Raw genomic sequence first — 25,116 nt, 5'->3', positions numbered from 1 at the left:
TTAATATGCTTTATATCAGGGGTGCCCAAAGTCTTCAGCTCATCAACCCTCTTATGAGTTCTAAAATGATTAAATCATTTTCTTATAATAAATGTTTATAAGAAAACATTTATTATAAGAAAATGATTTAATTTATTATTAAACATTTATTATAATAAAATGATTTAATAAATACTACTTTAACTAATAGTATTACTACTACTATTACTAGCATCAACCCCTTGGATAGTCCCATTAAGCCATGGGGGTTAATACCACTTTGGGGAACCCTAGTTTATACCAACCCGATTCAAATGTGGGATTTCAAACTAGTCACTCCTTTCTGCAGACATATATGAACAGTGTATGAATCTTTTTAGTATTTCATGTAATTTTTAAGCTTTTAGATACTGTTTCCTATATTTTCAGAACTATTTAGATCAGTGTGTCTCAACCTTGACAATTTTAAGGCATGTGGACTTCAACTCCCAGAATTCCACAGCCAGCATTGCTGGCTGTGGAATTCTGGGAGTGGAAGTCCACATCCTTAAAATTGTCAAGGTTGAGAAACACTGCTGTAGATACTGTTTCCTATATTGTCAGAACTATTTTACAAGCTAAACAGTGGAGAAAGGTTTTTAACTCTCATTAACATTTGGAAGGACTTTAAAGGCCATATGTAACTGATTTCAGGCAGCTGTAATTCTGATACGTAATTGCAGACCCTGAACTAATGGCTTATTGGTGGTTGTGTTTCAGAATGACCCTACATTATGATTCAAGTTGTGAAGAATCAAAGTAGAATTTGCCTTTCTCTCCTATTCTATGCTGTTTCCTGTTTTACAATTGCTTCGATATTCTGCATGTAATCTCTTTGCCAGTTGTAATTAAACAAAGAAATTCTCTAAATATGTACAGTTTTGCATTAAAGCTGACTAAAACACTAGTACTATGGTTCCCATAGGGATAACTCAAAGTTTACTTATACTGTGTTAAGGCTAATGACTTGTGTTTCTCATTAAGACAATTACACAGTTTAAAATGAAAATAATAAAATGAGCATCTATAATCCTACACGTGGTTAGACAACTGTGTCACATATAATATAGTGACAACAGTAGTTAACAACAGTAACTGAGACTGCAATTTCCATTGCTAAGCAATGCGGTAGTAAACCGTGAGATCACACAACTGTATTGTTTAGTGAGGGCAATCTTGGCACTCCTTGCTGGCATTGTTAAGCAAGGATTGTGGTTGGAGAGGTGGCATGAGTACAGTGGGGGGCAGGTGACCTGCCCTGCCAGCTTCCCCATGGACGTTGCTTATGGGAAGCCAGCAGGGAAGATTGCAAATGGTGATTACATGACCACAGGATGCTATAATTGTCATGAGTGCAAGCTGGTTGCCAGGCACCCGGATCTCAATCACATGATCACAGGGATGCTGAGATGGCCAGAACTTTAAGGACCGGCCATAAGTACTACTTGTTCAGTGCTTTTGCAACTTCAAATGGCAGCTGAATGAATGGTTGTTAATCGAGGACTTCCTCTAAGATTTAAATAAGAAGCAACCAAACCAAACCAAAATGCTTTTACGTGACATCCCTCTACCAACCACAGTAACATGTTTTTAAAAATAAGAATTAAAACAGCGGTTAAAATTACACACAAGGAATCCATATACTGAGAATCACAATAAAAATGAAACTTACGCAGATTTTGAAACTCATCTATCATGTAACATTATACTAATAAGAATTACAGCAAAATAGCCCTACTGCCATTCTGACTCCCATCAAGTACATTTGCTTGTAAGTGAATCTCCAAATCCTTCTTAAATGATAGCAAAGAACAGAATTCCATAGTTGGGGACTCAGTTCCTAAAATGCATGCAAATGAGTTGGAGTAACTCGTGAAAAAAGAATTGAAGGAAACCCCTGTTCTATTGATTATATTGGATACAAAGGCTCATACCAAGATAGGAACTGGGACTGCTGGTGAGGAATAACTGACTGCAGGGGTCTAATGACAATTCACCACGGGCAACTTGCCGCAGGACAACTTGTTGCGGGACAAGAGTTACACTGATATCAAAGAAATAGTGGAAGAGTATCATTAAAGAAAGGATGCAAAAGAAGAGACAGAATGAAATGTGAATGGCAAAAATTAAAATAATTGTTATTTAGTTTAAATAACTAAATAGAATTGTTAAGTTGTCCCATGGCGAGTTGGCTATAGCAAGTTATCCTGCGGCAAGTTGGCCATGCTGAGTTGGCTGCAGCAGTTTTGGTCACCATGATGTAAAAAAGATGTTGAGACTCTAGAAAGAGTACAGAGAAGAACAGCAAAGATGATTAGGGGACTGGAGGCTAAAACATATAAGGAACGGTTGCTGGAATTGGGTATGTCTAGTTTAATGAAGAGAAGGATGAGGGGGGACATGATAGCAGTGTTCCAATATCTCAGGGGCTGCCCCAAAGAAGAGGAAGTCAAGCTATTCTCCAAAGCACCTGGAGGCAGGACAAGAAGCAACGGATGGAAACTAATCAAGGAGAGAAGCAACCTAGAACTAAGAAGAAACTTCCTGACAGAACAATTAATCAGTGGAATAACCTGCTCCAGAAGCGGTGAATGCTCCAACACTGGAAGTTTTTAGGAAAATACTGGAAAGCCATTTGTCTGAAATGGTATAGGGTTTCCTGCCGGAGCAGGGGGTTGGACTAGATGACCTCCAAGGTCCCTTCCATCATCATCATCACCACCACCATCATCATTAAGTTGTCCCATTCTGACTTAAACATCACAAGGAGAAGCTTCCTCAATAGAAAATCAATAAAAAGCCCTGCAATGAGAGGAAAGATGGAAAAAAGAGGGAGGCCCAGGATAATGCATTTTGCAAAATTCTGGATTCAGCAATCCCTAATCCATTTCACCGGGCAGTAAAGAAGGTCCATTTATCGTCATTGCTTTTTTTTTTTTCCAGATCTGAACAACCAATTAAAAATGCTACTATCCTCAGGCTAAACACCCCACTACCCATTAGATTGTGTAGTTTCAAAGTGCCAGCCTAGAAATAAAGTAATAGGGTGGGAAGCTGGTCAGCAATGAGTCCTATACTTTTTTTTTTTTAACAGCACTTCTTTTAACAGCAGCTGGGCCTGGCTGCCAACATTTCAAATGCAAGTCCCTCCATCATTTTGTACACAAAAAAAGGAGACTGGATTGACGACAATGAAGATCCTGATTACACGTATAGCATTTAGATGCCCTTTTATTTTGATCTCACGTGTTTCTGTGATGAATGGTACATACGTGAGACCAAAATTAATGTCATCCATTGCACTCAAGTCTCAAAGCAATTGAAAAAAACTGCCCTATCTCAATTTAAATCAAACTATGATGTTGCCTAAATATCTTTGAAAACATCATACTGTGCGTTAGTTTTATAATGGTCAGTGCATCAACTGTATGACATACAAGTATCTGTTTTAAAAAAGAGAAATCTGTGAAAATGCAATATGTATTGGAGAACATGAATTTGGTATTCTGTGATAATATTTTTCTTCCTATGGCCTGCAAAATTTGAAAGAGATGCTCTAAACAGGAGTTATCTGGATTGTGTTCTTACATATCAAAACATTCTCTAAAAAAAATAGCTTTAGAAGTTTGACAAATACACCTGAGAATAGCAAAAGACATCGGCTTATCTCATAATAATCCTAACAGATAATTCTGGGAAGATCCACAATCACTCATCTGGTGAGCAAAATTGAGATCCATGTTGGAGTGCCACCATGTGGAAACAAAGTTTGCAAGATGCGCTTGGAATATTTCAATTAGCTGTGAGGATAGTTTTTTGCAGAGTGAAGAAAGGAGCACCACATGCATTACTACTGATCTGAAGATATCAAATATTGCTGTTGGAAATTTAGGAAAGCTTTATACATATACACTAAAACTGGAATGACAATGAAGGTTGCAATAGCATTTGGTAGACACAACATATGTACAGTACTGATTTGGTGCAGATCCACCTTCATGTACTTCTACATACCGAATCCACAAAATATAGGCAGATCATATAGCTACATCCAACACTATTGCTATATCTTCCTGAATTACACCTCATGAATCCAGTTCAGAGAGATATCTGTGCTCCAATCATGAGGAAGAAGTTCCTTTATGGAATCAGACACCCATTATAATCTCTTTGGAAAGAAAAAGCATTTTCTTTGTACCATTTGCTAATGCAAGTAAATGATGAGGGAAAAAGTACTAAACATTTTAATACCAAACAATTACATCCCCAAGGGCATCAGAACAAGTTGCAGTTTTGAGACTGAGCAAGGGAAACATAATTCTCTCTCCTCCATTGTACAGATAGAAAATATTTCCCTAGACCATTTCGGACAAATGGCTGTCCAGTTTCTTCTTAAAAACTTCCAGTGTTAGAGTATTCACCGCTTCTGAAGGCAGGTTGTTCCACTGGTTAATTGCTCTAACTGTCAGCAAGTTTCTCCTTAGTTCTAGGTTGCTTCTCTCTTTGGTTAGTTTCTATCTATTGCTTCTTGTCCTGCCTTCAGCCGCTTTGGAAAATAGTTTGACTTCCTCTTCTTTATGGCAGCCCCTGAGATATTGGAACACTGCTATCATGTCCCCCCTCATCCTTCTCTTCATTAAACTAGACATACCCAGTTCCAGCAACCGTTCCTTATATGTTTTAGCCTCCAGTCCCCTAATCATCTTTGCAAGCAATCTTTTGGATAACGAAGGCTCTTTCCCCTATGCCTTTGTGGATACCAGTCTGCAGAAGACATGGAAACTTCCATTGCTCAGAGAATATGAAATCCTCTATTACTAAGTGGAATATTTAAAAAAAAAAGAAAAGAAAATGATTAAAGATCAGCCAACAAGAAAATGCATATCGGTCATGTCTGGGCTCAAATTATTTCATTAACAGTGGAATTAGAACCTCTATCACATAATGATGTGGAATACGATATACTGGTTTGAACATCTGATTTTCCTCTCAAGATAATTCACTATTGCATACCTCTATAAGTTACCACTTTAAACTCTTTTCTTCTATTTCTTCCTTGAGTAACTCAATAAAAACAAATATGGCTGACTAATTAGGAAGAGAGACTCTCAAAGGGAAGGGAGCTTTCTCATCTGCTCAAGGCGTGCCAAACATTCTTAGCAATGGATTAGATAAAGAGAGTAAGCTGACAGTTTTCCTGGCAGGCAGAGAAAGGAGAACAAAGAGCAAGATATCAGAAGAAGAAAGCAGGAAGACCCCAGAGTTTTATGAATGCTTGTAATGATTCAGCCACTCTTTCTCTCAGAGACCACTTACAATGAAAAACTTTAATATGAAAGCAAAATAATATACCTATCCAATTTGCCCCTTGCCTTTGAGGTCTCGTTAATCTTAATTGGTTAATGTAGCTGGCTGGGAGTTAAAGAGACAAATTGATCCATTCTTAAAATGTATTGATTACATCATGTTCTGTCTCCAATATATTTGTCCTGTAATTTACTCATTCTTAATGATCTCACTGAAATCAATGTCATTTGAATGAATTTGTAATTTCTCATTCTGTATTATATGAGAAGTATTGGAAAGGAAGTCATGATCTCAGAGAATAAAGACAAACAAAAGAAGATTGTGGCAGACAGGCATCCTACTTGTCCTATATTTTTTACATAGAAATACTCTTAAAATGAAAGCTATTGAATGAAGATAGTGCATTCCTTTTCTTTCGTTATCATTTATATTCTTCAGGTTTTCTGTTTTCTATTGTAATCTGTGAATGAAACTTTGCAACAAAAACTGCATCTCAGTTTCTACTTTCAAAAAGCATATCCAAATTTCCTTCTCAGGTTCCTATCGTTCTTTCAAGAAATCCACACAAGGAGTATAAAAGATGCTTAAAAAGATAGTGAGCTATGAAGGCCTAAAGTAATTTATATCTCTACTGTGTGGGAAGCCAGCCCCTCCCAGAGAAGGAAATATTAAAGAGGCAGAAAAGCATGCCCAGTTTTTCTTAATAGCCCCAAGTCTCCCTCCCCCAAGCAGAAACGAGCTCTGTAGAAATGCAGATGAAAATAATCCAGGAAGGTTGGAGGCCCCCAACTAGAAGCTTAGGAAGACAAAGACACTTAAATTCTACATACCCCATCCAAACTCTAAGACAGGACATAATAGGATTAACCCACAGATGCCAAAGGGCACACTCAGACTCAGGTCAAAGTACATGCCACAGGAACTCCAAACAAAAGGCTCCAGAGGGTATAAAAACCCACTTCTTACATGTGCTCCCTCTTCTTTTCTTCCAGAGCTCTCCTCTTCAATAAACTGCAACCTTCTTTCTAAAGCAGTTGCCATGTTGTTTATTCCCAGCTTGGACTGAACCATGATGAAGACTTTTCCTTCAACAACTGATTTACAAGTCATCCACATTTTGTTACAGCAAGCATGAATTATGTAAATTCTGAATATCTTTTCTGTTATTTTTTCTGTACAAAGTTTTGCCCATGCATTTTAAAAAATCTAACAATGATTCTAGAAAAAATAAATGTAACTTCCTTGGAGATTCCTGCCATTCTTTAAATATAGTGAAATAAACAAGCTATATTTTTCTTCTACTGTTAATAATTAATGTAATATTTTCTTGCAATGCAGTTTAGTGGAACAGCACATAGCTGCCATTGATTGGAGAAAAAGCAACCAACAACTTCTCAGTTGTTTCATAGTTTCATTGCTCCATTTTCCTTTAACTTTTATCCTATATATTTCTGGCCTCTAAAAATGACCACATTCCATTCTTTATGTCAAACTTATCAAAATTAAACTATTTCCAGCTGCCAAAATAGCTATAAGGGGAAAATGTTATTATATTATATTATATAGTGCTGTTAGCAAGCTGAGGATTTTTCCCTCATCCATTACAATTTAATATATACCTCCCCCCTCCCCCCCAAAAATGTCCTGGGTAGTACAGTAGATGTGGAGATTATAGTAGCAAACATATATGCTTTCCTCACACATTGTATAATTAAAACCAATTGTCAGAATCAACTGAAAAAAAAGGCAAGTATGCGAAGCAGGAAATAGTCTTGACCTATTAGATTTAAAACAAATTATTTTCATAATCCAATTATATTGATGTACTGTATAGCCTATTCTCTCTTGTGTTGATTCTGCTCTTGTGTTTGTGGTTCATCTTGAACTATATTTTCACACATAAAAATGCAACTTGAATTGTAATTTTTCCCATTATCTTTTTTTAATTTGTTCAAAGTATACAAACTAAAAATAACATCAATCAACAGGCAAAATTCCAAGGGGGAAAAAGACTATATGTACATTGAGTTGGTAACCTGTGGCCTGGGGGCTGCATGCTGTCCCTGAGCAGCCCACCTGCACCCCCTGGACCCCAATGTCACAGAGTGAAATTCATCAGTGAAATAGAAGTTTCTCAGCAGCACCATGGGGATATTTTCCCATTCCAAATAAGATATAAATTGGAGTTAGTAGCCTCTCAAAGGAAACCATTTCTATTATCATCCTTATCCACCATTCCCCACCAAAATCAATGTGAATTATTCCAGACTAGAACTTTGATTTATCTAGATGAATAGTCCCAATGTTGCCTCAGGGTATTCTAAATTTAAAGCTATCTACCATAACATGAATTGGCAACATCGTGCAGGTATATACGTATGTGCGTGCGCACACACACACACTGTATCTACCCTATCTATCTATCTATCTATCTATCTATCTATCTATCTATCTATCTATCTATCTATCTATAGTATCTCAAAGGTTTCAGTTTTGCTATGACTATTTGGAGTGTCTTATAAATTATCTCAGAATAAGTGTGAAAAAGAGTGACTTGAAGATGGAGGTCGAAATCATAAGCCATGTGCTTATGATCGTATTGTGACAGAGAGAAAGGGCACCTCTCCTGCTGCTTGCCAAAATGACATGATGCAACTGAAAATTTTGATTCTAAAATACTAGAACTCCTGCTTAACTGTTGGTGGCCATACCTAACATCATATGCAATCTGTGTCCTCACTGAAAGACCCTGGTTCAACAAATAAACCATTAGAAAGCAACAAGTAGTGAAGAATTCATTCTTCAAAATCAGAACAACCTACACCTATAGCTTCACAAAATATTTATATCCAGTCTTGAAAAACTTTCTTAGGGTACTTATAGATTTTATAACACTGCTGAAATTGATGGTGCTTAAAGAGATCCAGAAAGCTGAGATCAGCACATGAATGAAAAGAATTAACCTCTGCAAATAAGGAACTAGCACCAATCCTAAGCCATTCATTTAGGAAAAAAACCTCTTAATAGTTATAGACTTCTTTCTGGAATGCCTAAGACCTTGCTGTGACTTAAATGTTCAGTCATCAACTTTCAGCTAAGGGTCAGAAAATATTTTAGGGAGTGTGAATCAACAAGACCAGTAACCTTCAGCATTCCAAAATGTATGTGACTGTTAAAATAATGTATATTTTTAATGGAAACATTTTCTATTCAAAACAATATTAATTAGAAATTAACATTATAAACATAGGGTTAGTTTACCATTTTGTAAAGAAAGAACCAATAAAAACCTTGAAGCTTCAAACACTGGCTGAATAAGATTATGTTTATCTCAACTTTGTATAGAGGCAAAGAATGCAGCTCTATATTGTCTCTAAATCATTGTTGTCCTTGGAGTAAGTCAAAGTGGAATTCCTCTGCATTGTGTCGCACAGAGCACTCTCACTAAAGCAGATTAACTAATATGTGGGAAAGTACAAAGCTGCAATAACTTTTGGGTGGATCTGAATCTCTCATGAGCACAAGAGAATCCAGTCATTCCCCACCCAAGCATAACTCACTAGTGACCTCACCAACTTCCTAAACAAATTTAACAAGCCTTCCTGCCTGCTTGCCATATAACTAGGTCATCATGTCACAAGCCCACCTGTGAACATACAATAGTCAGAGTTATTGCAAAATGACATAAAAACCATGGCAACATTGGAAAAAGCTGTGTGCAGTTTTTACCCCTTAAATAGATCTAACTATCGCATAGGAATTTTCAGGGCAAAACAATATATTATAAAACCGAGTTTCAAAATATTTGAAAAGTTTTAAATTGCTTCTGACATAAATGTTCAAAATCAATATATGAATATGGTTCCCCTTCTCCCAACAATCTAACCTAGAAAAGGAAGTCCAAACACTAGACTTGTGTATCAACTTGAAAGGAGATCAGAGTTGACCAATTACTTAGACTGACCCCAACTCTGGAGGTCAAAAAAATAGAACTGAACATGTACATTATTGATATTAACTTATGACTGATGTGTTTTCACCCTGGCTGCTCTTTCTATATTCTTCGCTTTTTGTTTTTCTATTTTTTTAAATTTTCTTATTTCTCTAAAGAAAGGCCATAAAAAAGGCAAAAACAAACTTATCTCACTTAGCAACAAAAATTTTAGGCTCAATCGTGGTCGTAAATTTAGGACTACCTGTATAATATTATCTCTATAATTTCAGTGAGGCAAATACAATTTACATTTAGTCTTATTCATAATATGCCACAAGACATTAACAAGCCTCTCAGGAGAGCACTAAAGGTTGAAGTCACATTCTGACATTTTATTGTGCTTGTGATGAAAGGAATGTTTCCTAGCTATATACATAGAAAGCAGACTGCAAGGCCAAAGAATCCTCATGACAGAATTTCCTGATTTCTCAAAGCACATCTAGTTGGGATTCACTTCCTTCCTTGTGCCCTTTCACTGGTAATGCAGAATAAAGCTCTCTTATTATTTCCAAATGTCTTGCTCGTATAAGAAGATCAGACTGTGCTTTGGTCAGGTAACACTACAAGAGCACATTCTTCTTATGACTGCTTTGTGTTTAGATTCTGTAAAAGGACAGTTGTTATTATTATCAGTAAATCCAGATGAGACCCTGGTTTCTTATGATGTCACTTTTACTCTTTACCTGCATTCTCACAAACGAAGCTGTCATGGTAGTGAAGAAATGACTGCCACAAGACAGCACCTTAAGTGACCAAACTAAACTCAGTCCAGATCATATAGGTGCCATGCTGGACCTTTGCCTGACACTAAATAACATGAAGGTTTCTACAGATAAAAATACAGCTACGCCATGGGTTCACCTGCATCCCCCATTGTGGGTAATCTCTACAAGGAAGAAGTAGAAGCCAAAGCCCTAAACTCCTTCCCAGGAATTCCACCCAGTCACTGGTATAAGTATGTGGATGATACTTAGATCAAGATTAAAACACAACAAGTAGAAGCCTTCACCAAACTCATCAACACCATTAAGTTCACACAGGAAGATGTTAAGGAAAATAGTCGTAGAATGGGACACAATTCACTTAACAACTGTTTTGCTTAGCAACAGAAATTTTAGGCTCAGTTGTGGTCTGCTTTATAACCTTTGAATTCTTCATAATTTTAGAAGCATCCCTGAGAAATTGCTGTATGAAGAAACATAAATCTACTTCTCTCCTATTTGGGTTTGTACAATGAATCCTTTACATTTAAATCAATATGCTTGGTTCAGCAACTATTTGATGTAAATCCTTGTAAACAGATAAAGTATCTCAGAGATGGCTGATTACTTATTTCTATTCTGTTTGTACCACAGGTTCCAAACATAATTATACAAATTTTTCAAATGCGACAACACTACTCACCGTTCCCACCAGTGGATAAATAAATCCAGCTCCAATACTGGCTCTTACATCGCTGATAGGTAGAACAAACCCAGTGGGAACACCTTTCTTCTCAGGCATGTGGGAAAGGGACAGGTGAGTTTTTGCCATGCAAATGGGCAAATTCCCAAATCCCTGTCAAAAAAGAAATGAGAACGAGAGTGAATGTATCTATACCACACTGAAATAACAACAGTCTCTTCTCTAAGGTTTTGCATGCTGTATAATAAAGCTAAATTTTATTTCCAGTACATTGCTGATTTCTAGGAATAAGTCTTTGGCTCAAGCTTCAATGGATTGTGGCAAGATGTTATAAGTATACATCTTAATTAATAATACTTTCTTAAATGCCTTTCTCAAGCCCAGTATAGATCAGAAAGAGAGCAATTGCAACATTTTATACAATAACTCAGCAATCTGGCTCAACAGCCAAACCAATAAACAATATATTAACTACTGAGACAAACCAAACACAACTGTATACGCTTAGAATGGTACCTTGTGATATACGACTGAACATATATACATCCATAATTAAAAGGGATTAATCTAGGAATTGCTGAGATTAATTATTGTTAAGGTAAGATAACAAGTCCTTCCGCTCACCCAGCAACTAAATAAAAAAATATTTAAATCATTTTTAAAGTTTTCAAATTTTCACAGGGGTGAAGGGAAGGAGGGAGTTAAGACCAGAGTCTCAGGGCCTAGAGACTTCAACTCTGGAGTGAGGAACAGAAAGAGAGGACTCTCAAGATAGTGTAAGGAACAAATAGAACTGCAGGAAGTACTCAGGATAACATCAGGAAGACCAGGGGTTTAGAGACCGGACAGCCCTAAACATAAGCATCAGCCATAGGCTCTGGTTCAAATAGGGAGCAAGGACAGAGCCTTGTGGAATGCTGAGCTATGCAAGTGGCATCGAAGGCCCAATGTACTTTTCTAGTCATTTAACCAGGAGCCTTTCCTTTCTCAAGGCTACGCAAATCCATGATTGTGGGGCCTGGGCAGCATTCTGATTCAGAAAGACCTTGGTGATATTAATAAACAAGTCACTGAAAGGGCCAGCAGTAGTAGGCTGGGATGGGAAAAAGCAAGAAAAGTTAAAAGCAAGTATCATCCAGGTCATGGTAGTCTTAAAGGTTCAGTTGCATTTTGAAAAGCACCTTTGGGTTTAAAGGCACATACAGAAAGATTGGGCCCTGGTCTACAGCAGCATTATATCTTGGGCAGTTTTTATTCATTGTTTAAACCAATACATTTTAAAACAGGAATGGCACTCACAATATATCTGTTTGCATATAGTCTTGTTTTTACCTGTTGAGTGTAACAATTTATTTGAGACTGAGCTGCAGGAGAGAGCTCTATATCCTCAGCTCCGTAGATCTTCTGAGCTATGATTCTTATTTTTTCAACTATGGGAAGCTGTGAAAACAAAACAGGATGATGGAATGTTAATTTGAAGAGTCCCAAGGTACTTTCCTTCATATCAGGATTGCCTAGTTCTCATTGGCAGTTAATTTAGTACACCACTATATTAAACATCAAGTTATGCATTATTTCCTAAAAAATATCATGGATATAAAAGAAAACTTCTATTGCCTTCTATTCAGAAATCACCATCCACCTCATCATTCCAACAATGCAGACAGAGAAAAAATAAGTTTATGTATATTAGCTTCCTGTAGCCATACATTCTGAGGTGTATTTCAGAGTTTTGTTTTGCTTATTTAGCAAGAAAAGCAAAAATATGGTGCAGTCACTCACCCAAAAGTCAGTTCTGGTTAAACCAAACTGTATATATACTGTATGTTCATGATAATTGGAAAAAGCTGCTCTCATTTTTTTTCTGTATGTTCAGTGAATTTTTCTCTCATAAACAATTCACAAAGACAAGTCCAAGTCCCATATCTGGCAAGGTACAGTTGTGGGATCAGCACAAGTTGTACAGATGGCCTGCCTTGTGTGATTCTTCTGGGGGACATATCTCAACAACACCTGAAGATGTGTAGTTTTAAATGCCCTTGGAAAAGTCTTGCTGAAGTAAACCAGGCCTGGAAAATTTATCTCAAGCTTAACATAAGCTTCTATTATTGAAACTGCTCTAGAAAACCTCTAATGGATTACCTCAGAAACAGCTCTCAGCTTTTTTTTCCGTTTGCTATTACAATCAAAAATATATTCTTTACTAAATGATCAATATACTGTTCAATTGCCCAGGTCTGTAAAGAAGCATAAGGCTAGGCTGATCCTTCATTTTAAAAGTGTCTGCCTTGCACATCTCATTCCCTCTGAAGAAAGTCCTGCCCCAGTCTTAAGTCTTAGATTTTTCTGCCTAAACTGCTTTGCAACAACTGAAATTCAGTAAGTATGAGGTAATGTTATCTTATCTTTCCGATAATGGAATCATGTATAAAGTTACACTGCTAATTTTTGTACTAATCATGCTGAAGTCTGGAAAGATGTGGGAGAGCAATGAAAATAAATTTTAAAAAAGGACAGAATGAATGGCCAAAAGATTCTTGCCTGCCTCATCTGTACAGCAGAATTAACACATTCAGCGTGCACAAATACACATACACACACATAGATTAACCATAGCTGCTGCTGCAATATTTTCTTCTGTGATTAAGGAGCAGCCATCCCAAATGCCTGGAGCAGACACATTTTGCTACAGGATGCCTTTGAAATCAATAGTGCATTGATTGAGTTGTACTGGGCTTTTGGTGCTCCAGCTTTGTGCCATCTCTACAGCAAAAAATTATCACAGAAATGTAGTGATTCATTGCTTTGGTATCAAATGACAAGGCTCAGCCTCATCATTCAGTTCTGGAAAGATTCTTATTATCACATTCCTTTATTTATAAAAACAAGGGAGGAGAGAGTAACCTTAGTCCTCACATTAAATCCAAGACAAATTTATCATTCTGTGACAATACCAAATGTTTTGGCCCTTCTCTTTTTTTTAATCCACTAACACTATGTTCATGCTTGTATTTTCATTGGGCACCTTGTCTCCCTGGCCTACAACTCTTAGTATCATGGTTGGTACTTCAGTACATATGCTATGATATTTTAAGCCTCAAACTCTGAGATGGATGTTTGCACAGAAATGCCAATCAAACTTCTAGAACAGGGGTCCCCAACCTCCGGTCTGCGGACCAGTATTGGGCCATAGCATGCCAGCAACCGGTCTGCACAAGCAAGCAAAGCCCCATCTGCGGGATACAGGCAGCATATAAAACCACACACCCTCCGGTCCATGGAAAAACCTCTCTCCACGGAACCGGTCCCTGATGCCAAAAGATTGGGGACTCTGTTCTAGAAGGTTTTGATGGCTGGATAACCTATAGCTTTCCAAGTCTTCTATCTACTAGAGGTAGAAATTATGAAATTGGGCTGGGTTCTTCTGCTCTACTTAATGTCTTCTTTTTTTAAGTGTTTTTTTATTCCAATATAGTCATGTTTAATGTAAGGGTTTTCCTCCATTATTTCTTTATTTAGAACATTTATATGGCCACCCACCTTAAGCAATAACTTGGGATAACCAACAGGGCAAAAATAAAGTAAATGATTAGTTTCTCTTCTTTCAATTTTGAAAATACCCAACAAAGCTCTTTTTTCAGTGATAATACTGCTTTTTACTTTGTTCAAAGAATTTCCAAAGAATTAGAAGAGCTGCAGTGATGTGGGTCAGTGAAAGTTCACTTTCACGACTTCTCTGTTTTTTCTGAGGTTGCTCTCAGATAACATATAAAAAAGTGGATCATTTCAAATAATAATCGTAATGAAAATCATAATGATAATAATCCTCCAGTGAGGCACTAGCGACATGGTTGTGGGTTTTGCAATAATTCAAGAAATTCCAAAAAAGCCATTCAGAGTTCTATAAGCCACTTGAAAGGGAAAGATGTTGATAAAAAAGGATAGAGGAAAATAAATAAATGGAATAAATCAGTCTGATTTACGGACAATATACCACAAAAATTGAACACTGAAGTGTGTTGCACAAGAAAATATTTTATGGGGCTGTATTCTCCTTCCCTGATAATGGGATATTTTATGCTGAATATATCCAAAGTTAAAGAACATCCATACAAACAGGTACCACCGATTCAAAGGCCAACACTACAACAGAATTGACATTTTGAATTTCAAGCAGTCTCAAAAGGTCATACTAACATTTTAAGCAGAAAGCTGCTCACTGGTGTCTTATTATATCAAATTCCAGTTCAGATGGGACTTTTAAAAGTAACTGTATAAGACTTCCAGGAGAATATTTTTGAGACAGAATTACAAGCATTGTTTAAATTCGCATAGAAGCATTATATTAGGCATATTATCTGGTGTCCTAAAAATCTTTTTCTTCGACAATAAGCAAGATTTTAGCTATTATACATGTAAAAACAGGCTTGAAAATTATAACAGCAAGACCTGGTAAAGCTACAGAATCCAGAAATTAAGAAGCATTTATAGTATAAACGGAAACTTTCAGGGCTTTACAATCATTATCTAGAAAAATAAATCAACTGAAGAAAATCTGTTTCATTTCCATAATTTACACATATTTCAAAGCCTAGCTCAGAGGTTCCCAACCTTTGCGGCTTGGCGGCCCAGCTGGGGGGCAGAGGGAAATCAGGCCATGTAAATGGTGGGCCAGCACACATGCACACACTTGTGGCTCAACTTGTGTGAGAGGCAGGCCAACACGCACGCATATGCGCATGCAGCTTGACTGCAGGTCAAGCTGCACATGAGAGTGCCATCCTGCCGCTTGTGCAATTCTAGCTGCAGGTGCATTCGCGTGTGCCAGCCTGCGGGCCAATTGCAAAAAGGCCACGGCCCGGTAATGGGTCATAGCCCAGGGATTGGGGACTCCTGGCCAGCTGTCTTTGTAACTTTGTTTCTCTGAAAACAAGACCCACCCCGAAAATAAGCTCTAGCCTGATTTTTTGAGGTGTGCCTAATATAAGCCCTACCCCAAAAATAAGCCTGGAAGATGGGCATGGCCAACACAAGTAGCAGTGAGTGTGTAAGGGCCAACTGTGTCTTACAGCAGCACAGCCCCTGGGCACAGAGCAGATAAGTTCGTGCGTGGAGGCAGAGGCAGGGGGAATGTTTGGGTGCCTGTAGGGTGCTTAGAAAATGATTTGCTCAATTTCCAAGCGCCCCATAGGCGCCCAAACACTTTCCCCCCAAACAGAGATCTGACGGAGACTGGAAGCTCCATCTGCTTGTGAATAGGGCGCTTGGAGATGGAGCTAATTGCTACGTTTCAAAGTGCCCCATTCGCAAGCAGATGAAGCTTCCAGTGTCTGTCAGATCTCTATTCGGGGAAAAGTATTTGGGCACCTATGGGGTGCTTGGGGCAGCTCCATCCACCTGCCTCGCCCCATGGCAGCAGCACAATGGTGCAGGCCACGTAGCCTCCTACCATGAGCGACTGCAGAAGTGGGCCAGCAGCCACATGGCCCCCTGCTGGACAGGGCTGTTGGTGTTGCCTCCGCCGCAAGGCAAGGTAGGTGTCAGGAAAAAAACAAGACATCCCCCGAAAATAAGACCTACTGACTCTTTTGGAGGCAAAAAATATATAAGATTGGATTTTATTTTTGTGGAAACACGGTACATACTTTGATACAGAAAACTACAGGTAGTTCTTGACTTGCAACTATCTGTTTAGTGATCATTCAAAGTTATAATGGTGCTGAAAAAAATGACTTATAACCATTTTTTTCACCCTTACCACTCTTTCAGTATTCCCATGGTCACGTGATCAAAATTTGAGCACTTGGCAACTGGCATGTACTGTATTTATGACGGTTGCAGTGTCCTGGGGTCATGTGATCACCTTTTGGGACCTTTTGACAACCAAAGTGAATAGGGAAGCCAGATTCACTGAACATCCATGTTACTAATTTCACTGCAATTATTTTACTTAATAACGGTGGCAACAAAGGTTGTAAAATGGGACAACACTCGCTTAACAATTGTTTTGCTTAGCAACAAAAATTTTGAGCTCAATTGTTGTCATAAGTCAAGGACTACCTGTATATAGAAAAACAATAGTGACACAACCAAAGAGAACCAGAATTCTTTTATTTTTTTGTTCCTCAGATGGGAATAAATGTAAAATATTTTGTGCCTATTCTAACACTTGCAACAAGACAAAAGTATCTTGTTTTAGTTTAATTTCTAAGCAGCTAAATAAAAATCACAAGCTATAGTATATCAGAAACATGGACTAATTCATTCAAAACAAAATGTTACTGAAACATATGGTAATTGGAGTCAGACTGTTCTGGTTAACTCAATCTATTAATTTTCATCCACGTGATCATAAGAACAGCTCCCAATTCTCTTTCAGCCCTGTTTACAGAGACATGGACAACAGCTATTACTTTTTATATAACATTCTGGACCATCAAAATTAATTCTAGTTAGCATAATAGATATATTTCTTAAGGGATTTATTTTGAGACTGCTCAATTATATTTAACATTTTTTTGTCCAGAACGAAAGTATGTGGGTTGTTGTTTGAGCTCTGTTCAAATATTTAAGGATCCTAATATTTAATTCCAATTATGCTTGCAGTGGGTTCTTCCTAGCATAAAGGAGTCCCAGCAAGAAAGCATCACTAATGTTTAAAAAATTGCAGGGAAGCAGATTCATCAGTTAAGCCTCTGTGAGAAGGAACTAATATGCATTTACTCCCTTTCAAAACATTATATTAAACATATAGTGAACAGGCCATTTACAGATGAATGTGATGTGACACCAATTAACATGATAATAGATTTCAGTGATCCAAGTTTATTGACAGTTGTATAAACATAACAGTTTACAAACTAAGGATTAAGAAGTTCATCTTTTTTGCTATAACCTGAATGTGCCTGATAAATTTTTTTTTGCAGCTCTATAACAACCTAAGAGTATTTTAAATCCACAGTAACTATGAAAATGAAGGCAAACACAAACAAAAGCAAAATTTAATTTGTCACAGTTATTTAGACATGCTCTGGAATTCACCATGCTGATAGGTATACATTCCAATTAATTTCAATAGAGACTTTTGCTTATATTAAGGATTTTGTTTTCTTTCAAAGTGCTACTATTTGTTGTTGTTGTTAATTGCGAAGTCGTGTCCGACCCGTCGCGACCCCATAGACAATATTCCTCCAGGTCTTCCTGTCCTCTACCATCTTCTGGAGTCCATTTAAATTCACACCTACTGCTTCAGTGACTCCATCCAGCCATCTCATTCTCTGTCGTCCCTTTCTTCTATTGCCCTCAATCTTTCCCAACATTAGGCTCTTCTCCAGTGAATCCTTCCTTCTCATTAGGTGGCCAAAGTACTTGAGTTTCAACTTCAGGATCTGGCCTTCTAAAGAGCAGTCGGGGTTGATCTCTTCTAGGACTGACCGGTTTGAACGCCTTGCAGTCCAAGGGACTCGCAGGAGTCTTCTCCAGCACCATAGTTCAAAGGCCTCAATTCTTTTGCGCTCAGCCTTTCTTATGGTCCAACTTTCACAGCCATACATTGCAACTGGGAAAACCATGGCCTGGACTATACGCACTTTTGTTGGCAGGGTGATGTCTCTGCTTTTTAGAATGCTGTCTAGATTTGCCATAGCTTTCCTCCCCAGGAGCAAGCGTCTTTTAATTTCTTGGCTGCAGTCCCCATCTGAGGTGATCTTGGAGCCCAGAAAAATAAAATCTGTCACTACCTCCATTTCTTCCCCATCTATTTGCCAGGAATTGAGAGGGCCGGATGCCATGATTTTGGTTTTCTTAATGTTGAGTTTCAAGCCAACTTTTGCACTCTCCTTCTTCACCCGCATCAAGAGGCTCTTTAGTTCCTCTTCACTTTCTGCCATTAGAGTGGTATCATCTGCATATCTTAGGTTGTTGATATTTCTCCCGGCAATCTTAATTCCAACTTTTGATTCATCTAGCCCTGCCTTTCTCATGATGTGCTCTGCATATAAGTTAAATAGGCAGGGTGACAGTATACAGCCTTGCCGGACTCCTTTTCCAATTTTGAACCAATCAGTGGTTCCGTGTTCGGTTCTCACTGTTGCTTCTTGACCCGCATATAGGTTTCTCAAGAGACAAATGAGATGGTCTGGTACTCCCATCTCTTTAAGAACTTGCCACAATTTGTTGTGATCCACACAATCAAAGGCTTTTGCATAGTCAATGAAGCAGAAGTAGATGTTTTTCTGGAACTCCCTAGCTTTCTCCATGATCCAGCGTATGTTGGCAATTTGATCTCTAGTTCCTCTGCCTCTTCGAAATCCTGCCTGTACTTCTGGTAGTTCTCGATCCACATACTGCTGGAGTCTAGCTTGTAGGATTTTAAGCATAACTTTACTAGCATGTGAAATGAGTGCAATGGTGCGATAGTTTGAACATTCTTTGGCATTGCCTTTCTTTGGAATTGGAATGTAAACTGACCTTTTCCAATCCTGTGGCCACTGTTGAGTTTTCCAAATTTGCTGGCAAATTGAGTGTAGCACTTTTACTGCATCGTCTTTTAAGATTTTGAATAGCTCAGCTGGAATACTGTCACCTCCACTAGCTTTGTTGTTGCTCAGATTTTCTAAGGCCCATTTCACTTCACATTCTAGGATGTCTGGTTCGAGGTCAGTGACCATCTCATTGTGGTTATCTGGGATGTTAAGCTCATTCTTGTATAGTTCTTCTGTGTAGTTTTGCCATCTCTTCTTAATCTCTTCTGCCTCTGTTAGGTCTCTGCCATTTTGGTCCTTTATCATGCCCATCTTTGCATGAAACGTTCCCTTCATATCTCCAATTTTCTTGAAGAGATCTCTGGTCCTCCCTATTCTGTTGTTTTCTTCTATTTCTTTGCACTGTTCATTTAAGAAGGCATTCTTATCTCTTCTAGCTATTCTCTGGAATTCTGCATTCAATTGGGTGTATCTTTCTCTTTCTCCTTTGCCTTTCGCTTCCCTTCTTTCCTCAGCTATTTGCAAAGCTTCCTCAGACAGCCATTTTGCTTTCTTGCATTTCTTTTTCTTTGGGATGGTTTTAGTTGCTACCTCTTGTACAATGTTGCGAACTTCCATCCATAGTTCTTCAGGCACTCTGTCTATCAGATCCAGTTCCTTAAATCTATTTGTCACCTCTACTGTATATTCATCAGGAATATGATTTAGTTCATACCTGAGTGGCCTAGTGCTTTTCCCTACTTTTTTCAATTTAAGCCTAAATTTTGCAACGAGAAGCTCATGATCTGAGCCACAGTCAGCTCCTGGTCTTGTTTTTACTGACTGTATAGAGCTTCTCCATCTTTGGCTGCAGAGCACATAGTCAATCTGATTTCTATGTTGACCGTCTGGTGATGTCCATGTGTAGAGCCGTCTCTTGGGTTGTTGGAAAAGAGTGTTTGTTATGACCATCGTATTCTCTTGACAAAATTCTATTAGCCTGTGCCCTGCTTCATTTTGTACTCCAAGGCCAAACTTGCCTGTTATTCCGGTTATCTTTTGGCTTCCTACCTTAGCATTCCAATCCCCCATGATGATAAGGACATCATTTTTTGGTGTTAATTCTATAAGGTGCTGTAGGGCTTCATAGAACCGGTCAATTTCATCCTCTTCAGCACCAGTGGTTGGGGCATAGATTTGGACTACTGTGATATTGAATGGTTTGCCTTGGATTCGAATTGAGATCATTCTGTCATTTTGGGGATTGTATCCCAGTATTGCTTTTCCTATTCTTTTATTGACTATGAAGGCTACTCCATTTCTTCTGAGGGATTCTTGCCCACAGTAGTATACCTGATGGTCATCTGAGTTAAATTCACCCATTCCTGTCCATTTTAGTTCGCTGATTCCTAAGATGTCGATGTTCAGTCTTGTCATCTCTTTTTTGACTACGTCTAGCTTGCCTTGATTCATGGATCTTACATTCCAGGTTCCTATGGAGAAAAAATCTTTACAGCATCGGACTTTCCTTTCACCACCAGATATATCCACAGCTGAGCGTCCTTTCGGCTTTGGCCCAGTCGCTTCATTCTTTCTGGCGCTACTAGTACTAGCCCTCTGCTCTTCCCCAGTAGCATATTGGACACCTTCCGACCTGAGGGGCTCATCTTCCAGCGTCATATCTTTTTGCCTTTTAGTACTGTCCATGGGGTTTTCATGGCAAAGATACTGGAGTGGTTTGCCATTTCCTTCTCCAGTGGATCACATTTTGTCAGAACTCTCTGCTATAACCTGTCCGTCTTGGGTGGCCCTGCACGGCATAGCTTATAGCTTCATTGAGTTACGCAAGCCCCTTCGCCACGACAAGGCAGTAATCCATAAAGGGGAGTGCTACTATTAAGTCATTACATATATTAATCTGACTTTGAGACAAATTTTAATATTTTCCAATATCCATAGTTTTTAAAAACTGTGTACTATAACATGAAAAATGATAACTGATGACCTTCTCATTAGTCCTTCAACACTGGAAAGACAAATTTATGGCCCTCATTACTTAGTGGATTTTAAATCTAAAATTACTTGTGACATATGAATGAGTTGCGTATAACGGTAGGCTATCTATGGATGATTATCATGACATAGGGTTATTCTTTATGTTATATACAAATATATAAACAAATACATTTTGATAAACATAGGTAAGTGTGTGTATAAGATTTTTGTTGTATTGCTTTTTTCCCAATTTTTTCTTTGTACTACTTCATTAAATAAGTGAAAGCAATTATTGTATAATATATGGAGAAATTAAATAAATAGCATGCAGATTTCAAAAGCTCTCACCTTGCCCCCGTTTTTGAGAGTTACCCTCTAAAAATTATATCTTTATGTTCTTTGATGTAAGTTTACATATGTGTACAGCAGCCATTTTCCTTTTAAATTCCTTAATTTAGGAAAATTGATGTGGCTTTAAGGATTGTACTGTTGACTTATGTGTACTGTATGCTAAATCTGGCCTGTTTCATCAATGAATGTGTTTCAGTTAAATTTGAACATGCAACATATATGCATATGACATATATTATGGAATTAATATTATATGCAAACTTCTCTAGGCCTGCACAGTTCTAATGCTTAGCCCTGATGTTATTCTACAGAACAATAAGCCCCTTTTGAGTTTACTCTGAAGCACAAGGCCTGAGACTAATGGGTTAATAGCAATCTAACTTCCATGCATTTTCCCATATGTATGCAGTGTGTGGAAACAGATTCATTTAAACTGTCAGCCACTGAAGGCATACATAGAATTTATTGCTTAACAGCACTATAAGCAATAACAGCATCAGCTCTTTTCAGAAACACCAGCAGCAAAGAGCCTTCACCTTCATTATTTTATGGTAAAAATACATATGAAGGAACAGGAATTCTTCACATTTTAAAACCAGGACCTGCCTGTTTCTCAGTCCAGCCCTAGCTCCAAAACACTGATAGGTGACTCCTGATAACACTACCAGAGTTTTAATCAAATTTACCTTTTAAAAAAACTGTCCACACTTTTGCTTTCTTTCAATAAAAAGAAAAAATTTCGAAGTATAAGAGAAAGAGAGACCGTGTTGTTCAACCCAATCGCTTTCTTTTGGATTTGTGATGTAACATTTGTCACAGGATATTAATTAATTAATTAAACTTGTATTTGCTTTCTTATTGCACCGTGTATTGTGGATGGGATTATACATTCTTTGCCTTTTGACACTGCATTTCTCTATAAGCTGGCCAGAAAGGAGCAGATACAGTCTGAAAAACATATGCAGGCTTAGGGCTGAGGGTTATCCATCTCTGCTGTTATAAGCTCATGGTTATTTCGATATTACATCTCTACATGCCTCAAATCTGGATGCTTCCTTTCCTCCTTCCTTCTTTCCCCACATGGGCCAAAGATAGAACCACAGTATTCCATGTGCTGAAAAAAAATCATTATTTTCTGCACAAGGGAAATTCAAGGAGCCATATTTGTATGAAGAATAATAACAACAACAACATACGTTCACCTTCCTGAATGCTTTCAGATTAAAACAGAAGTTGATTGTTTTTGATAATTATGTTTCCTTTATTAATCTTTGGTATCACAGCAAAAAGAATGGAGTACACACAGACACACACATGTGTGCACATTTGTAAAATAGCCTTGAGCTTGGAAATTAGCATTTCCATTTCTATGTAGGCTGGGAGAAATAATAAATAGCCCCCTGTCAGAGGCTCAGTGAAGCCATTTTATATCTTCCTTACATCTACTGTCAGGCACTGAGCCAAGACAGAACAAAGTTCAAGGTGCTCTGGATTGAGATGGCCTGGTGCTAAAACAGCAGCTGATTCAGCAGTTTGCAGCTTTCATTTCTTTTTGTTGTCACTTTTCTAGGACCCTTTCATAAATCTGTTTGTAATTTCATCTTTTTCTTTTTACTCTACAAGCCATGTGGATCACAGAGAGATTCTTTCACTCAAAGCACCCTTCTTAGGCAGATCTGGTTTCATAATATGGGGAATAAAGAGCTCATGAAAGTTTAACTGTAACATGAATCTACACCTCCACCTGTGATTAAAAAAAAAAAAAGATTTATTTCCATCTAGCAATATCCAGCCACTTCCCACCTGGTGTTTGAGAACATGAAAGAAATAGTTCAGAAAGACAAATAATAGCTATCACGTAAAGTCTCTTTTGTTCCAGATCTAGTCTTAAATGAAGTTGTTCTGAAACACAGGAGAGGTTTGGGATGGGAGGTGGGGAGGAGAGTAAGAGCAGGAAAAGGCCATGGGTAGCAACTGAGAAGACGAAGGGGAAAGGGTTGGGAAGACTGTTGACATCACAACTACTCTTTGGAAGAATCACTATTCTTACAAATCTTCATCTCAAGACTATATTCTGATGGTAAACTGATGGAAACTCATGGCTTTAGAAACAGTTTTGTAATCTTTTTACAAATGACTTTTTATGGCAGTTTTCAGAATTGTTTTAGCAGGGCACGATGGGTTTCAGGAACTGGAAGCCCTGGTGAGATTAATGAGATTTATATAGGATACGGCTGGCTGAAATCTGCCTTGATTGTCTAATAAGGTATTCACATAACTGGCCCCGTAATAAGTAAAACAAGCAACAAATGTAGGTATTATTTGTTCAAATTCTGTTCATACATTAGATCTACATGAAGCTCTAATAATATTCAATAGCAAAGATATGCAAAAATTTAGAAAATACCAAAGAAAGAGCAAATAATTTTTTTAGATTATATTAATTCTAAAGCATTATTAATTCAGTGCTATATGCCAGCTTAATTAATTTGTCCAAAGACTACTGAACATGGAAAAATGAAAATTAAATATAATCCTGATTCTAAATTAGAGAGAAATTAACAAGTGCTAATGTCTTAATTATATACTTGTAAGTGAGGCAAATATATGTTCCAGGATAATGTTGCAGGATCCAATCTGGATCAGTCACCAGAGGTTTAGTCATCTGAGCTTTCAGACATTCATGCTGGAGCCAATCCTCAGGGAACTTCTCTCTCACCAGAATGTGTGAGAAAATGTTTCGGTACCTTGAATTCTGTTCTGTCTTGGCTCAGTGCCTGACAGTAGGGAAGTAAACTCCTACTTTGATTATGTGCCATCAAGTTTATATCGACTGTTAGCAATCACATAGATAAATTTTCTTCAGGACAATCTACACCTGTCCTTTATGTTTTTCAATAGAGCGTCCATCTCCACTGTAACTGTGTCCTTTCACTCCTCGCGTTTGTTTTCCTTTCCCTTTTCCAAAACATCATGGACTTCTTAAGACAGTTAAAACTTTGTATAATGTATCTGAAATAGGATAGTTTGGGTTTGGATGTTTATGTCTTGAGTGAGAACTCTGGGCAGATTTGCTGGATAATCTATTTTTTTTTTCTTGAGCATCCATACTATTCTTGGGAGTCTGCTCCAAGGTTCAAAAGCATCAATACATTTTCTGATCTGATTCTTCAGGGTTCAACTTTTGCTTTCTTCGAAGAGTGTCAGAGGAAAAAACTATCACTTGCACCAATCTGATGTTTGTAGGTATAGACCAGGGGTAGGCAACCTCGGCTCTTTTATGACTTGTGGACTTCAACTCCCAGAATTCCTGAGTCAGCCATGCGGACTCAGGAATTCTGGGAGTTGAAGTCCACGAGTCATAAAAGAGCCGAGGTTGTCTACCCCTGGTATAGACCTATCCTTGTATCAGAATATCTTTTTCAAGGTTTTCAATACTACTCTTTCAAACGCTAGCCAGTCACATATTTCATGACTATTGGTTTCCTTGCTATTTTTCACTTCAGTATCCTCATTGTTAATTTCAAGGCTGTACTTATTGTAATTACTTTGATCTGCTTTTAAACTTAAGCCTATGTTTTCACT

The 25,116-nt window shown here is 37.9% G+C and overlaps 1 protein-coding gene across 2 annotated transcripts in view; it reads right to left on the bottom strand.

Moving 5' to 3' along the window:
* MTHFD1L (methylenetetrahydrofolate dehydrogenase (NADP+ dependent) 1 like) overlaps positions 1-25,116 on the bottom strand; it is a 142,794-nt gene that overhangs the window by 17,710 nt on the left and 99,968 nt on the right. For both annotated transcript variants that reach the window (XM_039346910.1, XM_039346911.1), the window contains 2 exons: positions 12,056-12,163; positions 10,724-10,876 (listed from right to left, as the gene is read on the bottom strand). In XM_039346910.1, coding sequence (XP_039202844.1) covers positions 10,724-10,876; positions 12,056-12,163 — 261 coding nt within the window. The remainder of the gene's footprint in view (positions 1-10,723; positions 10,877-12,055; positions 12,164-25,116) is intronic.

Source organism: Crotalus tigris, unplaced genomic scaffold, assembly GCF_016545835.1.
Source record: "Crotalus tigris isolate CLP2741 ecotype Arizona unplaced genomic scaffold, ASM1654583v1 scf7180000018030.5226217, whole genome shotgun sequence".
NCBI lineage: Eukaryota > Metazoa > Chordata > Lepidosauria > Squamata > Viperidae > Crotalus > Crotalus tigris.
The sequence above is the reverse complement of the archived record's forward strand: the minus strand, read 5'-3'. Positions and strand labels throughout refer to the sequence as shown.